This window comes from Colletotrichum karsti (genome assembly GCF_011947395.1).
Source record: "Colletotrichum karsti strain CkLH20 chromosome Unknown Scaffold49, whole genome shotgun sequence".
NCBI classification, from domain to species: Eukaryota; Fungi; Ascomycota; class Sordariomycetes; order Glomerellales; family Glomerellaceae; genus Colletotrichum; species Colletotrichum karsti.
In genome coordinates, this window is record NW_024065949.1 from 401,607 (window position 1) to 423,071 (window position 21,465).

At 53.4% G+C, this 21,465-nt stretch overlaps 1 protein-coding gene across 1 annotated transcript; it reads left to right on the top strand.

The window, feature by feature from the left end:
* Positions 1-12,459: 12,459 nt before the first annotated feature.
* CkaCkLH20_11652 (VosA protein) lies at positions 12,460-13,705 on the top strand (the record flags this gene model as incomplete). Its single annotated transcript, XM_038894366.1, has 3 exons — positions 12,460-12,563; positions 12,627-12,730; positions 12,780-13,705. The coding sequence occupies 3 exons, from the start codon at positions 12,460-12,462 to the stop codon at positions 13,703-13,705; spliced, it is 1,134 nt and encodes a 377-aa protein (XP_038740441.1).
* Positions 13,706-21,465: the final 7,760 nt, after the last annotated feature.

Below are 21,465 nucleotides of genomic sequence, written 5' to 3' on the forward strand. Positions count from 1 at the left end.
GAATAGACGACGCAACCCGTCTTCGAATACAGCAGTAGATTTTTCCACGGCTCTCTGCGTCAGGAAAGAGAGCAAACTGCCGTTCCTTGAAGATAGGCTTCACGGACTACGCACTACGCATCCGTTCAAGCCAAAGCCGTAACAGACCTCTCCAAACCGAAGGGACTGCCCTCCAAAACAACGACAAGAAAATATCGTGCAAACCTCAGAACGAACAACCGACTTCAACTCGTCGTCACGATTTCCATCCTCAGGCTCGAGCACTCGCCCAGCACCCTTCCTTCCCACAAACATCCTCCTCCTCCAACGCACCAAAACCCGTACCCTCACCCACACACATCATCATCAACCCGCCCTCCCACTAATTCCCAAACCACCATCAATTATCACATCGCATTATATCCCCTCGTCAAGACATCTTCCCATAACTCTCGCTGGGAACCCGTTCGTCGAAGCGGGGTTCGTTCTCGGAAAAGGGGTCCCGATCGAAACACCCAGGGGGGCTGAGGGCCGCCGTCGAAGATCGTTTCGAAAAGGAAGAACACGGAGACGTTTCGAGAAGGAGGTCGTCGATGGAAGTATTTGGAAATCGATTGCAGAATGGTACGAGGAGAGGTACTCGGTTGGTTTGTTTCGAGGTCCGTTTCGAGTAGATCGCGTCCCAGCCCTGGGTCGCGTCTATCTCTGTCGTCAGCATGGAGTTCAGTCCGTCCAACGCCGTCACCATTTTTTCCCAGCCGCAGTGGGCTCTTCAAATTATAACGTCTTTTCGTAATAATAAAAGGGAACTAGAAATGTTGGAAAATGTGGCATTCTTTTGTATTCGTTTCAAAAGATCTCGAACTGATCGTACGCGGTACGCTAAAAGACAAGAAAAGGCAGAAATCCCCAACCAACTCCAGCAGCGCGGCCTCTCCTCTAAAAAGTAAGCTCTCCAAAGCCCCTAAAAACAAACCACTACTTAGATCTCGTTCCTCCCACGGATTTACTTGGTTATCAGATATCTGACAGACGCCATCGCAGCAGCCCAAAACCTAGCTTGACCCAGGGGCCCCGTCAAGCCTCTAAGCTCGCCGGTAGCGATCACAAGATCTCAACCACTGAAGACTCTCCCATGAATATCTCTCTCTCGGGGGGCCATAAGAGAGGCATGTCAAGCTTTGGGGGGTTTCGGAAAGATCCAGAGTTCGGTATGCCGGTGGTAGAGACGGGCCCGGCAGCTACAAGGTGCGTTTGAACGAACCGAAGAAACCCCTTTGTTGGAACGGCCTCCAGAGAGACGACAGAGACGAGTGCCGGTATCCCTACACGCAATCTAATAACATTGGACAGCAATATACCTGAAAGTACGGGGTGTGCCATCCTGGAAGTTTGTTTGCTCCCGACTTTTGGTATTGTATTTCGGCTGAATTCACAACGCAGTTTCGGGGCACTGGCCGACACCGTGAGGGACATGATGAACGGAACATCCGCCCTCGGTCCGCTCACTGTCGTGGCATAACTGTCACAATCCTGACAGAGGCGTCTGGGTCGGGATAGTCTTGGTCATCGCCGCCAAGTCTGGGACAAAAGTCGTTGCGGTCGAGCAGGAGAGTCATCGCCTCCCTCATGCCCAGTCTTCGCATACCTCCGTGACCTCCAAGGTACCATCGTGCCCAGTTGGGTGCAAGATGCAGCAGTCATGTGCTGTCTGGACACATCCTTCCTCGATGCCCGGGCACGATCTTTTCGCCACCCCAACTAATAACACATACTGTCCACCGGCTTCGGAGGACTGGGCCTGCACTCCGATCGCAATATGGTTCGATCAGCAGTGTGAACGGGCGTTTCGTCCCCCACAGAGAGGAAGGTACAATTGCTTTTGCGCCGAATGCAGATGTACGACGGCATTATCACATCCAGTACAAGCCTAGACCAGTGCAGAATAAGGCTCGTGAGCCTGCATGACGCCGGCAAAATCTGCAAATCACACGAACGCCAGAGTAAACCAGCTTCATGCTTGGACTATTGGGTGCCCAACTCCACTCGGATCCGAACTTACAACGCTTCTTCTCATCACTCGCTTGCAGACCGCTCACCGTAGCTGCTCTCGATTGAGATTGTTGGTACGTTGACGTCGCATAATCCACTGGTTCAGGAAGCGATGTAACAATGCTTTACCGACCCGTTGTTGGCAACCCTCACAGCCAGTGAGGGGAAGAGCCGGAAAGCTAGGCCTGGAAAGCCGGGGATCGCAGGGCGAACAAATGAAGTCTGGCTCGTTTGTCAAGAGAGAAAGCCAATATTCGCCTGCGTTCGTCGGTCGGTTCAAACGAAACAATTAAATCTCCGGACCCGTCCACGGTATTTGCCCAAAACGAGGGGGAAAGAACAAGGCAGATCGGATGCACTTAGAGTTGCAGTGCAAATTGTCCGACACCAGAAAAGAGGCATCGCTAAAGGGTCTTGACCTGCAGAAGCGAGGGAGGGCAGCAATGGACACGAGGTTGTTGGTGAAAGATGGTGTGAGGAGTGGAGAATCGGTGAGTGAAGACTGGTGAGAGCCATTGATGAGGTTTCGAGGCTGTGAAGGATGCTGGCGACATGGGAAGACCTTGGTTTTGGGCTTCGCCAGGTAATTATGGCTTGGAAAAGGCAAAGAAAATCAGGGAATGCCGTGGGGTAGACATCAATATTTGCCATGTCGTTGAACGCCCGTCGTCTGCAACTTCCAATGTGTCCTTGAAAGTGGGCAAAGGCAAGATTGCCTACGCAGGGCGCCTCTTGACCGGCTGCAATTTACGAGCCGCGTCCCGCCCGGTGTTCCGAGTCCAAATCAGGATTCAGGCGACAAGCGAGTCGGGACGCCCCTTGTAAGGCGTAAGCAACGACGGGAACTTGTAGCAATGCAAGAACACGCGAGCATAGTTGCCCAAGGTGGGCTGTCTGCATATGTGTCGAACAACGCATTTTGCTGCACGATCCAAAGGCCTCACAAGTCGGGAGTGGCAAATGCAACCTAGTCGCGGCGTAATTGCAGAATGCTTCTCAGGACCCAATTTGCTGCAGGTAGGTTGACGTCGCTTTTGTGCTTGAAAGTTGCGGTGTTGATCGAGACGCAGTCCAACACCGTCGGACTGCGTTCGACTGCTGCACCGTAGTGAAAGCATTCGCTATATCGAGCTGATCGTCAATCGCCTCTTTGGTTCGTTTGCTTCCGAAGTGACATGTCCGTGCCACAAATTGTGTGGAAGTCGACATGATCATCTTCCATTCCGTGCTCAAGATGCCCATCAACGGAGAGGCTCACGTAACCGACATATTACTGACCATTTTGGCGGCCGTTGATCGCGCGCAGCAAATGTCAATCGACGTCCATCGCAGTCTCTCAAAGGCGTGGATCTCCTCTGCGACGCACCCCGCATCTCTGAATTGACGGAGCCATTGGACAAACGGTGCTGGTCGTCATTTGTGGACCGACGCGACCTGTATCCGTGGATGCGACCAGTCTCTTGGGCTTGATTCTGCGCTGATCAATCATACGTGCCGAGAGATACTCAGTCTTGTGAGTTGCTGCTCGAACCGAATCAACGTATCCAGATAAACTGTGTATGCATCAACCTCAATGAGTTTCATCGGTGTCAATTCAATGAATCGTCCATGGAGCGAAGAATTCAGCATGTGAACACCAAAAACGCCGGGCTAGCCTATCGCGTTAGCCCAAAATAGCCCAAACAGGCCGGCAGGCGCAGCGATGCTTGAAACATGGGGCGCGCAATAAAACGTAGGTGACATGGGCTTCTCTGGAGTCTCGAACGACATCTTGGCTGGGGTTCGGAGATTCGAACCTTTTGGCGAGGACCCCCAAGCTGCAGACCGGCTGGCAGTTTCCTTCGACCTGCCCTCCTTGCTCTATTTGACCCCCGACGAAGCGGACAAGTCCAGAGAGGCATGTCGCAGTGGCACTTGGTTCATTTCCCCAACTCGCCGGCAACGTCGTAGCACTTGAGCTCGGGACATTCCATAAGCCAGCCAGCGCTGGAAAACCATTCCTGACAGGTCATTATGTCGGTTCTCGCTGCTCGGAAGATTTGTCGGAAACGTTGGACCGACGCGAGCAACAGTTTGGATCAACAAGGATGGGTTGACGACTGACGTGACATTGGGGGGCACCGCTGCCAAAACGACATGCTCTAGGGTGTTAGTGGGACCTGGCAGACTCCCTGACGCAGTTGGGCAATTGGCTCTTCTTCAACGGAACTTTGCGATTCGTGAAATGGGTCCCTGGAGTCCAACGTCGAATCGCCTGGGCGCTGCTTGTCGAAACGAGATTGAGTTTGCCAGGGAAGCCTAGCTTCGTGTGACCGTGGCCCGCCACAGACAGGCAGAGCGACAGCGAACAATACCGGCCTCATCTGCTGTGCGAACGCCGTGGGCGAGGCGAGGGCTGTAAAGTCGTTCGATTAAGGTTGAGACCTCAAGTCTGACAGCGCCAGATATCGATGGATTTCTTTGTTCGTGTCGAGGCTAGGAGTTATTGTTGTTGCACAGAGACACCATCTGTGAGCGATCTGTCTGAGCACTGCCTCAGTGTCCCACACAACACTGAATATTCCTTGCATCGTGCGACTTGTTCGGCAGGCGGACGCGCAGAAGTATCTGATCGCAGCTCCTTCGAGCAATGGTCAGGTAGACCGTACGCCGGAGGCGCCGATCCATTTTTGGGTACGACGAATTGCCAATGGCCGAACGCTGCGGTGCCGAAAGCGAGCGCAGGACTCAGAGACGAGACTGGTAAACTTCGTGCCTCCGAAGGCGATGCTGGGTGGATGGACTGGAATGGCTGCGGGAGATTAGCAAATCTCTGGATATCTGATTTGGCAATTCCTCCGCACACATCTCTTCTCTGCTGACTGCCATCACGGCGATGAATGGCTGGGCTCAACCAAGTTAGCCGTCGAGTGCCACCCATATTGCATGAAAGGTCAATAGTGCAAGCCGTACCAAACATTTCTTCAGGCATGTTGTAGGTCTCGTGTTGTATCATGTCTGCTCTTTGCCCAGTGTGCGCAACTCAATGTCTCCAAACCCTCACGACCCTTGGCTTTGTTCGTCGCTGACTCTTGAATCTTGGGTTGGCAGGTGTTGGTGACTCATGGTGTATTCCTGGATGCTCCGAGCTGGCCAGAGTTTGGATGACTGTATCCGGGGCCGGCGGTCAGCCCGTCGACACTGCGCAATCTCGATTTCAGACAAACCCTGGCCACGGGTGTATCGGCCGAGTCCCAAATCCAGCGCCATTCGCGTAAACACGGCGCCTGCTAGAGTGTAGAATCCAGCCACACCGGGTTGTGGGAGGTGGCTTCTGAGGTAAGGTAATGAGCGGCGGTGGGTCAAAGGATGCTCTGACGGGGCATGACGGGAGGCTTGCCATCTCCCGGCATTGCGTGCAGGCGGACCATTTCCCCTTCGGATCCGTCTACCAACTTTTTGTATGCTGAGCAAAACTCTTGCGGGAGGCTACCCAAGGAATGCCGAAGTCATATGCGGATAAATTAGCGGCGGGATATGCCCCAACGCCACAGGCAAAACTTTGCTTCGAAGCCGCACTCAAGCTCCATAGTGAATGCTATGTCGCATTTTCGACGTGATGGTCCCTTTCGATTGAGTCCGTTCCTGTTACAAGGCCCTGATTCCAGCCAAGGTGTCGGTACAAACTGATACCGCATCTCGAATCACGGATGTCCTTCGACGCATGACGCTGAGCAATATTCTCGTAAGAGGGAAGCTGCGAGGCCAACGTACGCTGACAGACGGTTCGTCGATAAATATCGTTCCATGTTGGGATGAACTGCGTGTCATCCCATTCCCGTGTCAATGCCGTGGGCGGCATAGCCCCGCGGAACGTCTAGACGCCGGGGCCGAACGGAGGGGGCGGGATAGGCGGGACGAGCGGTTGTAAAGCGGAGCACTAAAATGAGAGACGGCCTGTCATCCCAAGATTGCCGGCATAGATTTCAACGTCGAAGATCTTGGCTTGATCGCCTTGTGCAACATTAGGTATGCATGAACGACGACATGGCGCCTGCAGCCTGTAAATTCGGCGTCATGCCGAGTTGCTCGCCTTTGTTGCAAATCTCCATTCAACGTCATGGTAAGAGTACAGCCGGCGATACGTACTTACAATGACCGGAGAAGAGTGGCGCCAGTCCGACAATCAAGGAAGCATGGGGGTTGATGGACACCATAGACAGAACGTGACGTCGCGTCGTCTCAGCAGGTTGCCGCGTCGGAGGCGGTGACGACGCCCTGTCGAGGAGAGCATTTCTGGGTCGTAGGGCCCAAATGACTGCAGGGGCGTTTCGAAATATTTTCAGAAAGAACGCGCGCGGCCGCAATTCGCACAGTTGATAGCCTGCGTAGTGCATAAACGGGTGCCAGCGAAAATCTGGGGGGGATGAGGCGATCCCGTTTTGCGGTGGAGGGCGGCAAACAGGGGGTCCGAGGTATGGAATAGAGTTGTGCGGCCACAAATCTGTGAGGAGCGGCGTCAGGGATGATGTTCAAGCGGACGCGAAACATTTGCCCACGTCTTGTGCGCGTCTGTTGGTTCCGTAGCCTTGTCCAGTGGCCAGTGACATGCTGGCGAGTGCAGCACAGCACCTCCGTGTCGAACTGTGGTGCGGCGCGTCCTTGTCGCTCTTGCTGACCAAGACGACTCTCAGCGAAGACAAGACTGGGGCTTGTCGATAGGGAGGGAAGATGCTGAAGGATTCCAGGAGTGATTTGAGATTGCACAGCCTTGCGGCGGCCGTTTGAAGGGGCATATGTCGGGTGTCGTTGGATTTGATCTCGGCGACGGAAGAGGGAATTTGCATTTCTCGTCCCGCGATGCCCCGCCTCGAGGCGATGGACGATGGGGGTTCTGAATGGGTCGTTGGAGGAGAGAAGGGTCCGCAAGGACAATAGCAGACCGTTGCCAATGCCAGGTCGTCTTGTGCTCGTGCCAAGACGAGGGCATCTCCGCAATGTCGGCAACGGTCATGCGACGATCCGGATGATAGAAACCGAGTAGGCGATGGGACAAAGTCGAGCAGAGTCAGGTAGTCCGGAGATTGAGGATGAAGAGGGCGTGAAGCGAAGCAATCGGAAATCATTGGTAGACATTTGGGCGACGAATGACAGCGAATGATGCTGCGATGGTATCGGAAGCGCCTCCGATGAGGAAATGTGTCGGACATTGCCGCCGTGAGGTAAGGACAGACGAAGGAACCTCACAGCTTCAATTGGCCATGTCCGAGATATGGTAGCGGTGGTGATGGTGGTAGCGTCGCACAGCAGACGGGTTGACGGCAACCGAGAGATGCTGATTGACGGAGGCGTGAGGTAACGTTGGCATGGGAAGGAGATGACAGCGGGTGAACCTAGACGATAGAAGGACCGGAAGCTTCTTTGGTTGTTCGGTGCAGGAAACACAGAGGTCTGGATGTCACGGAAGGATTCGAAGTGACCGGGAGGGTGCACGAGAAAGAATGAAGGAATTATGCATTGTCGGAAGAGATGTGAACGAGGATAAATGGCATTGTTTGGAGGAAGGTGCTCGCCTGTGCCTTATGAGGTGGATGGTGGACTGGGATCCAATTGGCAGGACGGGAGGGAGCGACGAGCAGCCGAACGGGGAGGAGCGGGCTACCTGGTACGTACCGGGTTTATCCCGTCGGCGCAATCAGCAGGAAGGGGAACCCATGGATAAGGTAGGTACTGACTGCGAAGGAAAGAGCTCCCTCCTAGACAAATGGAAGTTTCCGTTGAATTACGGATTAATGGGCAGGCGAGACCTGAGATATTGAATCAGATTGGAAAGAACCCAAGGAAAGTGCACAGTGAGAAGGAGCAGGGCAGGAAGAGAGGCATCGCCAGTCGGAAGGAGCACCTCACTTTTCAAACCCTTGGAAGGCCAATATCGGGCTGCGGTACGTACCTCCGTGTGGCCGGTGGTGTCCGGCGGCCAATTGAGGCCGGAGCTCTGTGATTGACCAGCGCAAGAAGGAATACTGGGTCGTGAAGCCTTTCTCAATCGCGCACTGTACCGAACCCCGGCCTGTCAGGTTGAAACACCGTGCCAACTGTGGGGTTCGGCCGACTGAGAAGAAGGATATTAGAGGCAACAGGTGTCTTCTCCGTTCCTTGTTCGGTGCCGATGTAAGGCAAAGTGCCTAACCTCCGTAAGGTACGGAGTCCTCATGACTTGGCTCCGTCTAAACATCAAATAGAGCGCACTTTATTGCGTTGCTGCCGAACCAGCTCAGGGACAGGGCATGTTGCTTAGCTGTTCCTGACAAGGCGACACACTGGACAACCAGGTGCGATATGGGCAAAGAAGCCGACGGGACATCCTTCTAGGGCGGAGAGGTCCAAGCCATGGCCAGGATCACCTCACTGACAGCTGTCAGATGAGCCACTCTCGGGGCAGAGTCACCCTGGGCTGCTGCAAAGAAAGAGACGACGTGACATGTGCTCGGCCATAGAGGAAGACTCAGACGAGCTCGATGTCGCGATAGACGCCCCATCTCTCGACGAGAAGAATTCCGATTCAAGAGAGAGATGTTTGCAAATGTTCCCTAGCCTGCCCCGTGTCCCCATCCATTAAAGCCCCGTGTGGAGGCGGCCGGAGTTGGCCGAGCAAGGGCAAAGGGAAGAATCAGCCTTCATGTGCGTGATGGATGGCCGTTGCCCCCGGATCATCAGGAACCTGCTGAGAAAGGGAGAGAGAACGAATCTTGCCCAACCTCGATTATCGTCAAAGCATTGTCTCAGAAGCTTCCATTCATGCCATGATGCCTGCTTCGACAGCTTCTTCCGCCGCGCACAGACGCCGAGTGGGGCCCGTGGACTTCCGGACCGGGCTCGGTACAGGGATTCCGGGCACTCAGGGGCCGGGGTCCAGGGGCATGACCAGGGCCAGGTCCAAGAGGAAGAGGTCGCGGCCATGGATCATGGATGTTGCTAAGTCAGGGTGGCAGCCACATCAGCAGGACCCGACACCGAGTGCTAAATGCTGTGCTGTGCTATGCTAGGTAAGCTGCTAATTCCTCTCCAGGGGTAATGAAAATGAGTGGATGAGACGCGCTCATCGTCGATACCAGTGACCTTGCTCAATGATGGGCGGTGGATGCACCGGCTCTTCAGTGGGGGGGCAAGGGGTAAATAGTAACACCATTAAGACAGTGGATGATGCTCGGGCTCCTCTATCAAAGCACCTGCATCGGACAGGGTCTTTCTTTGTCGATTGTGGCCCTTGAAGAGACGATGAGAAACGTCTGTGTCTGCAAATCTTGACCAAGTCCAGATAGGTCGATGGCAGTGTCTGAAGTGCTTGGACGCGATTATCCTTGATGACCCCTACTTGATGGAGGTTTTCTTACTCGAAAAGGACACCAAGTGGGATGTGGGCGAGCGCAAGGGATCCTCATCGGGTGCATGTGCCAGACGGGTAAGGTGCGTTGCCTCTCGTGGATGAGATGGACGATGTCTGAATGCAATCTGCAGGCCAAGCTGTCAAACGTACCTGCATCTTCCGACCTCATCATCATTTTGGGGTTGAGGCCGTCTACCTTAAGATAGGAAACACCTCCGTCAGATGAGGTCACCTTGATAAAACAAGGCGAAACTTACTACTACCTCGAAGAAGGAGCTATCTCCTCGAGCACCTTCGCAGGTAAGGTAACCAAAAGAAACATCAAATAGTGGAGGTATATCCCCTTGCAAAAACAGAGTCGCAATACTTTTCAGTTACATGAAAATAGAGCAAGAGCAGCAAGATCACTCCTTGCCAACCTCCCTCCACAGCGCCTTAGGTAAGGCAGGAAGGCAGGTTAAGGTGGGAAGTAAGGCGCGAGGCAGGTACGAAGTACCTCTTTCCCTCTTCGTCGTGCACGGGTCAGGTACCCTCTACATCCGCACCTGCACCTCCAGCCCAATTTGACCTCAATCAAGTACTGCGGTACCCGTCCAAGCAAGGAAGGTGAAAAGTACGTACCTCTCGAGTAGAAGTGGAAAGCGCACTCAGCATAGCACTCGCCGTGATCCATCGAAATGCCCCTTCCTTGACGGGAGGTACCCACGTCGGGTCCTGCCATGGACATCTCTCTTGTTGTTGTCCAAGGCAAGACCAGGCCAGACCATCTGCACGGCAGGGGGTGGTACCTTCAGTCCGTACCTGCCTCAGGACCTCCGGCTGGGACCTACCATACCTAGACGGGAGTACACACCTCACCCACCGCGCTGATCAATACCGCAGAGCAGAATTCATCTCGAGTTGTTCTCGTCGTCTCTTCTCCGAGCCGTCGCTTCTGTCACTTTTCTGCCCAGTGACGACCAAGTCATCCTAGAGACATCATCAACAAAATATTTCCTTCCGAGGGTCCACAACCACACGTGTGGTCTTACTCTGTCAACGACGCCTTCTCTTGTCTCTCGGCTACTCATCACGAACGTCTACTTACTCTGCCATTGGAGTTCCGCTTAACGACATCCACCGCAGAGTAGAGCCCATCAACAACCTCACTCGTCTGTTCCACCACTCGTCTCTGGCTACGTGCCATCCAAGAGTCAAGAGACGAGGTCCCCAAGAAGCCAAACAGCTCACGCCAGGCTGCCCTGTCCAATATTTCCTCTCGGTTGCATTCCTTGCCTCACATAACCTTACACGAGGCCCACCGTCACGGTCAACCTCGACCGGCCATCGACTGCGAGGCCCTCTTCTGCTGCTCCCAAAGGTTACTACTCGACTGGCCTGTCTCCTCGTCCATCTCCGTACCTTATGCGACATCGACTTGCTGGACGGGTGTCAGTATCGAAAGAAGGATTCTCCTCTCGTAGGCCTTCGACCAAATCAGCCTCACCCATCATCATCACATCAGGCCAGTGACGGAGGCAACCGTCAAGTCCAGAGAGTGCGCCAAATCCACAGTCGAGACCTCTGCTCCAACGCCTTATGCCCTACCTGCTGGAATTGTGAGTCCGCATCACTGCGACCGCGTACACGCCATCCCACCGCTACTGCAGGGTGCTCCAAACTTGGCTTCATTGACCGCCCCCAAGTCGTCGCTTGACAGGTCGCCTCCTACCGAAGACTGCCACCGACCAGGGGAGACGACGACAGCGCCAAGGAGATTCACCTTGCAGCACAGACCAGAGCAACACAAGGATTCTTGCTCTCCTCTACCCCATCGACAAGGGCCTGCTCTCCGGCTGGTATTTGACATCTCGCACCCTGATATAAGGTACCACCCTGCCTTATTCGACCGTCGACTGCTCTGCTCCGACACCCCGTACCCGCCTTGTCTTCGCCATCTACAGAGATTGAACTTTCTCTTATTGGGATAGACCCTCCGGCATCTGTGCATGGGATCCGACTCCCTCTACGCATCGTCATCTTCGTCAAATCGCGGTTGAACTCCCGACCATCTGAACCCCCTCCACCCTGCTACCAAGGTCTCCGCTCAGCAAACCACCTTCGCTCTTTGCTGCCCAGGCCACAAGCACAACCACACCCCCTCAGCATTGCCCGACCCTTCTTTTCTTAGCTGCTCTCTTGGACGGTTTCCACGCCTTCTCCTGTCCCGCTGGCTCCATTATCTACACGCCCTTTCATGCGAACCCCTGAAGAACCTTTGCTTCGAAGAACTCCACGCAGGTTCGGATGCCAACCATAGCTCGAGCATTGCAACGCCACCTTATATCACCTCGTTTGTAGCCATTTGCAGGTCAGCTTCAGCTCAAGTCTCGACTGTCACTACTTAGGCTGCCACCACCAAGAGCCCGTCTTACAACACCAACCACACCACCATAGCGCCTCCAACTCTGCCACTTCAGGTTTAGAGCTAGTGTACCTGGCCCAAAAGCTAATCGCCATCTGAATCCTCGTTGTCGTTGCGCGACAAGGTTTCGACCAGCAAAATACCGAAGCCTTCTCCTCCCGTCATCCCAGCGCAATTCTTTCTGTCTACATCGAGTATCATCCCAGCCGAGCTTTCGACCGATATCACATCCTCTATCAGCTTGGACTGTTTCGGTATTTGCCGCCATTGAACTGGGAAGTTCTTGGGTAGCCTCACTTTATCCGAAGTTCAACTCGCTGGATTAACCGCAACCTGGACGAGTCGAACTTCAGGTGCTGACGACAAACTACAACATTACGGTCACGCCTTGAAACAGTCTCGTTCTGTCCGCCTGCTTTATACGTCACTGTAGGAGCTCGTGTCTTTCATCGTGTGGTAGATACAGCCGTCTGACTGTGCAAGGTTCCCGGTGCGCTTGGGTACTCAGACTACAGAGGACATCTACCTACGCCAGTTACCTCCTTCTACCTTTGGTTCGACGTCTGTACCCAGACAGAGCGCACTCTGGTTCTCCCTTTTCAAACCATACTTCGTCTACGATCCGGAAATCACAATCTCGAGCCAAGGATTTACCAAAATGTCCTATCCACAAAACTACATGAACCTCAACCAGCAGTTGAGTCGGGAACCTTTCCCTCTCAGAAGCGAAGTTTTCCCTCTCAAAGGCATGGGCATGCAAACGTACGTACTTCAAAACCTGCACCGGCCGAACCAGACGCCCAAGGAACTAACAACCATGGACAGCGAGAAGATGCAAACAGCACCACAACCACTACCCCCTAACCTTTCTTTGAAGTTCGTGCAAGCGCCCAAACATGGCAAAGTAGCCGCCATCACCAAGGAGAAGGGTACGTGGAGGTCCTACATTCGTCACAAGTTGTCTAACAATTTTCACAGATCGCAAACCCCTTGACCCCCCACCCGTTGTCGAGATTGTCGTCAACCGGGCCAACTGGGACCGCGCGACCTTTGGCAATCCTGAAATCGTCTTGTGCAACCCATACTACTTTGTTGTTGCAACATTGGAAAGCTACGATACGAACGGCCGCAACCCCCCGGAGGATTGCAGCCGAGAGCTGCTTGGCGTAAAAACGACCTCGATGTTCAGAGTTCAGCTCAAAAACGACGTTTGCGAAGGAGGCTACTTCGTATTCTCAGACCTCTCCGTCAAGAAAGAGGGGGACTACAAACTGATTCTCACTCTTTACGAGAAGCTTTACAACGACACGGTGATGGAGTGCGCGTCGGTGACGTCGACACCATTCAAAGTGCATTGCCAGAGAACATTTCCGGGAATGGCTCGAAGCACTGAATTGACGAAAGAACTCTCCGACAAGGGTCTTCGCGTGCGGATCAGAAAGGACTCCCGTGTGGTGGCTCAGCGCAAGCATCTCATAAATCATGCGATAGCTTCGGATCGCAAGCGAAGTCGCAGAGAGGAGGAGGAGAAAGACGATGTGAACGAGCCCAACAAGCGAGCTCGTCCCGGTCTTCCACTTCCACTTCCCAGCATGCCAATGAGGCAGACGGTACAGGCGGTGCAGAACATGGGCCTACACTCGCCGCCGCAGCCACACCAAAGCGGCAACTACAGCTATGAAAGTATGGCCATGAACAACGGGCTGGCTCATGGCTATCCAGCTGTGCAGCACGGCTATGCGGTTCCGAGCAACTATCCTCTTACGCCTACGTCGACTGGCATTCCAGGGAACAACAACATGGCGTCTTACGAGCCAGCATACCACGTGGATCAGCAGTGGGGGGACGAAAAGAACGGGATGCTGGATACTTCGCTGCTTGGCGGAGGTCTACATGATGCCTAGGAGCAGATTGGAGCGTATTTCCTTCTTTTCTGAAAGCCATGGCCGCAAGGCATAGGGACTGGGGCAGACTGGCGTTTAAGGTTCGTCTTTGGAGATACCCTCGGGCTCAGGCAAGGAAGGTAAGGTGACAGAATGGGGGTCAAGATAAAAAACATGGAATAAGTGTTCTGTTATTAAAAGTAGTAGCGTGGTAGCAGATTATTGGCGTGAGCGATTCTCGTTCTATTTGTTTTGTATATCAGTGAGGCCTGCAGGAGTGACAGTCATGAAAGTAGCAGAAACGACATCACAGACAGAGCGTCGAATGACGAAAACGAGATGTACTGAGAATTCAACAATCGCATTCCCTCAGAGGCAGCTTCTAGCATCAGAACTAGCAAAACATTGTGCAGACGGAGTTGAGGATGGTGGACAAGATGTTGATAGCCTCGAAACACCGCACTCTTGAAATCAAGACAAGGTGGAAATGGAAAGCCACCAAGCACCACGCCGCACGACACTGAGATGGAGGTTCAGGGCAGAGTTTGCGACCGGTGGGATGTCTCACAGTACCTAAGGTAAGGTGTGGCTTGGACGCCCAAGAACGGCTGGACCGAAGTTTGCGGCATTTTGGATGTGTAGTTCCTGGGGTGCATTAGAGAAAAGCAAAAGGTTTGGTAGCTTTGATTCCTTCTCGGAGAAGACCCAGGAACACGGCACGCCAAGCCAGGTTCGTTACTTGATAAGATATCGCGATTCATGAGCTATAGTTTGGGGACGATTCGGTGTTAGTTAAATTGGGGGAAGACTCGAGTCATTTTTTGATTTGTTTTAAGGCTGAGTTGTCGGAGTGGACGGAGCTTAACAAAGTAAGGTAGGATTCTCTTATTCAATAGCCGGCCGGTCACCGTTCTGGACTTCGGTGGGCTTTGGGCGAGGAGGTTCGAGCGGTCTGATGGAGTCAGTCGGATCCTCTGATGATGCTGGTGATGGCGGGTCTCCGTCGGATTCAATTAATCTGAGGCAATGACAGGCAGCGGTGACCTTGCGAGCCGGCAGAAAAGGGCCGCTTATGATCGTCCCAGGAGGGAAGGACCGGAGGAGGGGAGGAGGGGGACGGAGGTGCCTGCCTGCCGCCAGAGCGGTGGGCACCTAGCACCCACAGGAAGGGCAGTCGCAGCTGCACTGTGTGGTGTGCCTGCCTTATCCGTCCGTACCTTACCACCTTACCTGTCTTACCCACTCATTTTCTACCCCTCCATCTCAAAAGTTTCTCTTTTCTCCTGCAACACAGATTCCCGTCTGGCCCTCCGTCGAAACATGACAACATCAACAATTTTTCTTTACCCCTCATCTTCAGGTTCCATCAAGCATCGTTCGAGATACTTTCGAATTGCTCAGCCACAGTCCTGCAAGCAATCTGTCTGAGCATTTGTCAACCTCTCCGGCCCGGAAGGCGCAGCGCCACCCTGGCCAGCTGTCCGCGGCGATCAATCTTTCCCCTGCGACTTGGTCTCTGCCAGAAGACCATGATGCGCATGAACTCAATCCGCTCACTCAGTGCTTACAGATCTAATCTTTCTACTCCGGGTGTTCGTCCCTCGTCCATGCCGGTCTCGATGCCATTCCATCTCTGACCACCTGTTCGTCCACAACCCGCATCGTTCGGCCGGCTGGACCTTGGTCGACGATGACGTGGATGACCCCTCGTTGCATGGACCATACGCCAGTGATCCGGGTGATCACACACAGAGAAGCATCTGATACGACTTGACCGCAAGTACCGCGCACTCCAGACGTCGCCGGCGAGAGACATTGGTGGTCTCGCAGGGCTGTTGGACTCGAGCGGCATTGTCGATCCTGCCGCTCCGCACCGGCCGACTGGCGTTCCGGGAGCCGAAATCTGATGAGCGTCTCAGGGTTCAGAGATCGGCTCGTCTTCGACGCAATTCTCCGACCGAACGCTGCTAAGCCGGAGATCAGTGATGAGACGGCGTGAGGCTCAAGTCAGACGTCGTCGAGCCTGTCAGGATCTCGGGCTTGGTGAGCTCCCAACGAGGTTGGGCAGAGAAACCCAAGTGCTTCTCCCGCCCCGCGCATGCACTCGAAGTCCTCCGGATACAGCAACGGGTTAGGACCGCTGCAGCAAACCTGCATATTTTTGCCAGCACCAACAAACATCGACCTCGAGGTGACCATTTCTGCTGCGTGCCTTCTCTGACAGAACAATATCTGGGGACAATTGCCGCTGTCAAGATCTAGGCTCAAGCGGCTCAGATCCAACTTCAGACGTTGCCGGCGATGATTCCCTACAACACCACTGAGTTGCCTCTTCTGGGTGCCCTCCACGGACGTATCGCCACATTTGACCAGCAGCCGTTTGATGCACGCAGCCATGATCGGGGCTTTGCGATGCCGCCTTTGACATCGAGGGTGCGCACCTAAGCGGCAGGATGAATGCGTCCCGGATGCCGGATGGACGCATGCATGCCACCGACCAGGGCAACACACCTTACCCTCCATCCAAATCATGCCGTCCGATCTCTGCCGTCCCGTCATCAACTGTCACCATCGTCCGAAAAACTTGCAGATTCGGCATCTGCCAACTTCCGATGGCGGTTGAAACGCACGGAGCAGCCGCTCTGGCGGGTCGGTCTGACAGCTTATTCATGCTCCGTGTCTCGAACGTCCGGGCCGCCATCACCTCAGCCTTTTCGCGGGATAAAGATGGGCCCCGGGCACTCCACACCGCCGAAACGTTAAGAAATATGCCATATGGCAGGCTGAGGTGCCTGCAGTTGTTTTTTTTCGCAAGCTCTAGCCTCGTCTATTGGTGTTAACCCTGTTGCTTCGCGATGCAATCTCTCTTCACCGGGACGAACATCACGCAAGCAGAGTTTCCTTTGCTCGTCTTGAGAATATCCTTGCCAATACTGCTTGAACCATTGGCAACAACGTGCTCACCAACCTGACAGGCCCGCTTACGATTTGGACCCCAGACACGCCCCAGGCACAGGCGAGATCTCCTTGAACTTTCTTTTCTTTTTCCTCCCTCTTCGGCTACCACATCACGCTACGAGATCTCGGCTGCCTGCGAGTATCTCTGGGTGATCGCCATTCGCCATATTCCGACGCTGCAAAGACATGGGTCTTTTCTTCCTGGCGAGCTGCACCACGGCTGTCACCCGCAAGTATGTCACTGATGTACTGGTACAACCACCTTTTACACCCGTTGTATACGGTACATGTCGACTTGCGTGCTGAACTTTGACGACTTTCGCACGCTAACTCTACGCCTCTCCAGATAAGCATAAGCTACTCTTGCAGCCCAGACGCCACACTCGCGGCAGGCAGACCCCAGCCGCCCTCTGGGAGCTTTGCCCTGGCGCCCTAATGTTAGTTTCCGTATTGTCTCCAAGATACCTCGACCCAAGGATACGGCCACGACTAAACTGTTCCCTTGCAGCTGGATTGCTGCCAGTCTGTGAGAAAAGCCCAACCGACAGCTACAATACATCAACTCAATTCGCGAATGGGCGAGCCAAGGGCACAGACACCGACTTTCTAGGCATCAGAAGTGCTCTGCAAAAACGCGGATCACGACCTGCGTATCCCAGGGAATGTGACAGAATAGACTGATATTCAACAGACCTTTCCGCATTAGTGGCTATACTCACCGCAATTATGCTCGCTCTTTTTCTTATTCCCAGCATCATCAAGCCGGTCTTGGTTGCATCATGAGTTCTTTGCCGTTCCGTGCCCGCGGTGGGCCTTTGGCGTCTTCTCCTCCCCGCTCGCCCGTCTTCCCATTTACCCCAACGTCGAGTTAGGCTGGCGCGCAGCTCATCATCGTCATGGGTGTGCGGGGCCGCCGGAATCGCGACTCCGAGGCTTGAAACATTTCATCAGGAGGACCGATTGAAACGGGACGTCGGATGTCTTTGATCTGTTTCCTCAAGGCAGCGACAATATCAGATCGGCAAATGTTCGGTCCATCTAGAATAAATTGCTTCCTCGGACTGGAAATATTGCCTGACAAGAGGTTCTGGAATGAACCGACAGAGCCGCCGTTCATTTCGGTGACATTCGTAGCGCCGACCCAATCGCTGACAAGAATCGCGTGGAACGGCGTTGAAGCCTCATCTCCGTGCCTGAGTGCCCATAGTACTCCGTGGGTTCACCCGCCAGCGACCCAATGTTGAGCGCATGTCATCCCTCGAATCCCTCCGGAACCGCCAGCCGTTGGCGTCTCCGCATCGTCTGCATCGTGCCCTGCGTTCTAGACCAGACAAGGCCCACAATCCCATCAACTACCTACGCCTGAGGTCATTGGCAGGTGCGCGCTCTCACTGAGACTGAGGATTCCCGGAAACAAGTCTATCAAAGCCGGTCGGGACATCAGACCTTCCGTCCCCCAACCCGTTGCTTACATGCGACGATGTCATGCCTGAGGGCTCGAGCCTTCCGGTTGATTGCGAACTCCAGATGATGTGACGGGGGTGGCTCAAACCCCCCGTGAGATAATGCCTTGGTTATCCAGCTATCACCAACGACCGCTTCGTGACACTTTGATACTTCTTAAAACGGTTCTGATATCGCTGTCAAATTGCCACCGGCAAGGCCCAAGTGGTTGACAATCCGCCGCCGACCGTCTCGCAAAGCGCCTTGACGGCCCCCGCACGTGGGTAATGCCAGCCAGATCTTAGCACGCACGTTGAAAACCCGACTAGCTTGCTACTCTCACCGTTGGCCAGCCTCGCTGTTGGTCCAAAGAACGCGCCGTCGCCATCTCGCAATTGCAGATCGGTGCGGGCGGACTGGGTTGTTTGAGGGTGGTGATCGTCCAGTCCTCCCTTCTTTGCCGTTCGTCCGGATCGTCTCTTCGTCTGGGGCGTGGCTGGGCTGGCTGGCTGGTGGGACAGTGACAGACAGATATGCGCACGCGCGACTTGGCTTGGGACAGGGGGGTCTGGGTCTGGTCGGCACGGTGCCGGTTCTTTTTATTTGGTTCGCGTCGCGTTGGCGCGTGCTGGATTCGGTTGGCGGTGAGATTGGGGCGCGCGTTTTGAGGTGGGATGTTTGGGAGTGTTTTGTTGACTTGACTTGAGGTTTAGTTTTTGACATTCATAAGTCTGTTTCACAGGCTTGCTAGACTTGTTGATATCCCTGAAGATAGCCTCGTGAATATGAAGTCGTTTCAACTTCATATCGCACGTTGTCACTGTGGTGCTTCCAGAACCAAGTCATCACACCGGCTAAACACCTCTCTGACAGCGCTAGAAGAGTTCCGCAGGGCAAGAATTCCGACTGGCAGCTTCGTGGTTTATATCTTGGGCGAAGTGAACTCCATTAGTGGGAATATCGCGAGATTACATAGAATCGTACTAGAACAAACTGTTGTTATTTATAAGTATCGATAGCGAATTCAGCACGCAATATAATTGTAACCCTTCTGGTTTTCTATTGGGATATCTTATTATAGAAATATATTCTACTGATATTAAACGATATAGTAGGATGGAGAAGAGGGTTGCTTTCATACCAATCTTATATGATTTTATAGGTAGATATAGAAAATCTTTCTCACTTTGCTTACAGAAAACGCGGGCTTAGATACTAGATAGTAAGATGAATTAACTCTTTTCTTCTTCTATGTCTTACTCTGGGAAGTAATGTTGGAAACCATTCAAATCAGTAGTCAGTAAGATAAAGTATAGTAGGGTAAGATATCTCGAGTTTAAGGGCTTAGTTGTTGAGTAGAGAGGTCTTAACCGCCAAGCGCAACAGAGGTGGAAGAGAACAACGACAATGCCGGCGAAGTTGAATTAAAGAGCGTTGCTATCTAGCGAGATTTCCAAAACCACTTATCCTGTCGTTAGAGCCGCATGCGGAAGACTTACGCTCTCAATCACAAACAGGCAAGCCCATTCTCCTGCCGCCAAAAAGATTACAACTCAAGCCCACTCGGAGCCCAATAGCCAATTCCCTCATAGCATCCCTACGAATATCGACCCTCGAAAGAGTCGATATGAGATCGTCATGATTTAGAAGCATCATGTACCTGCAGCCCGCGGCGTCATAAGTATCCTCGAAGCCCATCTGCTCCCGCAGAAACGGGACATGGTCCCAACCAAGCCCGTCGAGACACTTTTGACGGTCGCCCGCTGGTCGGTCGACCAGCCATATTTTGCTGTTTCCCCGGGTCCAGAACTCTAAACACCTATGCAGTATAGAAATCGGGCTATTCCACGGCTGGCTCCAGTGACCGTCCAAGAATACAATGTCGTGTTTCGGCCCGGTTCTCTGGAGACAACTCAGGGGAAACTCGATGGCGATGCTTCTAGGCATATTTGGCCATTGATCAGGCCAGAGTCGGATGAAAGATTCGAGGAAATCGGTACCGATCAGTGCCTTGGAGTTGATTGGAAGAAAAAAGAAACGGTCGCGGAACACGTAGAACTCGTCGCAAGCCGGGCTTGGCGAAGGCTTAAAGGCCATCAGTCCCGTGAGCTGATTATCCTATGATTCTTCTCTTCCCTCTCTCCTTGCGTCCTGTGCACGCTTCATGAGATGTTTGTGGTGCCGCTTGATGGCCGCCCGCGACTCTCGACAGACCGACGCGAGACATTTGGGCCGGGCGTACGTTGAAGGATTATTTGTGACCCATGATAGCGACGATGGGAGATGCTCCGGGCTAAGCAAAACAGGCAGGTAGAAGAGATTGTTAATTTTTCGTGACGCTGAACGTAGGCAGCTTCTCCGAATCTCGTTCGGGGCCTGCGAGGGAGCGTGGACCAAAAAGTAGTGCACGCCGTGGGCGTTGAATTCCTCAGCAAAGCTCAGCGTACGTGAAAGAATAGCAGCACGATTGGATAGCGAAGAGAATGGTATCTGTTTAATCAAAACTTCTCCATTCTGACACATTACTTGGTCCCTTGGGCTGTCTAAGCCAGCTAAGGTTGCGGCTTCAATTGTTATCAAGGTGCCATGAAAAACCTGAACTTACACACACTTGATAAACCAATGCGAAAACCCAAAGGGTTAATATTCTTAAAGTCGGTGAGGTTGTGGTATGTGCATCGTGTTCTATGTGGAAAGTTATTCCCCAAGGTGTTGCTTGATTCGAGCTTTTTTTTTCGTAGCTCGCGATGTCCACACTTTTTTCCGGTAACATAAAATTCTGGAATACGCGTTCCTGCATGGTTTCCAACATCACTTACCACAGACAATTTCTGCTCTAAATCCCTGAGAGACATTTCACTCTACCCTCTCAGCCTCCTCCAATATCCACTCTCATCATGTCGCACCGAGTCTACCCTTTCAACGAGCACTCTGCTCCGCCAAAATTCCCGCTCTTCGCATCTCTACCGCCAGAGCTACGAGGTCTGATCTGGGAAGCGGCTGCTTACTCCGATGCACCGGGGGTTCACTTTTTCTCAGTACACGACAAAGTAACGGAAGAGTTGGGCGTACACAGCTGTGCGAAGGGAGCCGACCATCACCTACTGCCACCATTCGCGGGTCCGAGAGGTGTTTTCCCGGCATCATGGATCTCGGGCAACCCTTCTACATATGCTTTCCATAGGACCCTTTATCTGACCTGCAAAGAGTCTCACAACGCTATACTCAGTCAGTGGGGGAGGATCCGGCGATCGCCCGGAGCGGGTGAAATCTCGCACTTTGAAGTACCCATATTCCCACTCCCGTATCCTATAGTTAGGAAGGCGTTCCGTCGCCATGTGTACAGGCTGGCGGAAAGCCAGTGGCTGATTGTGACACCC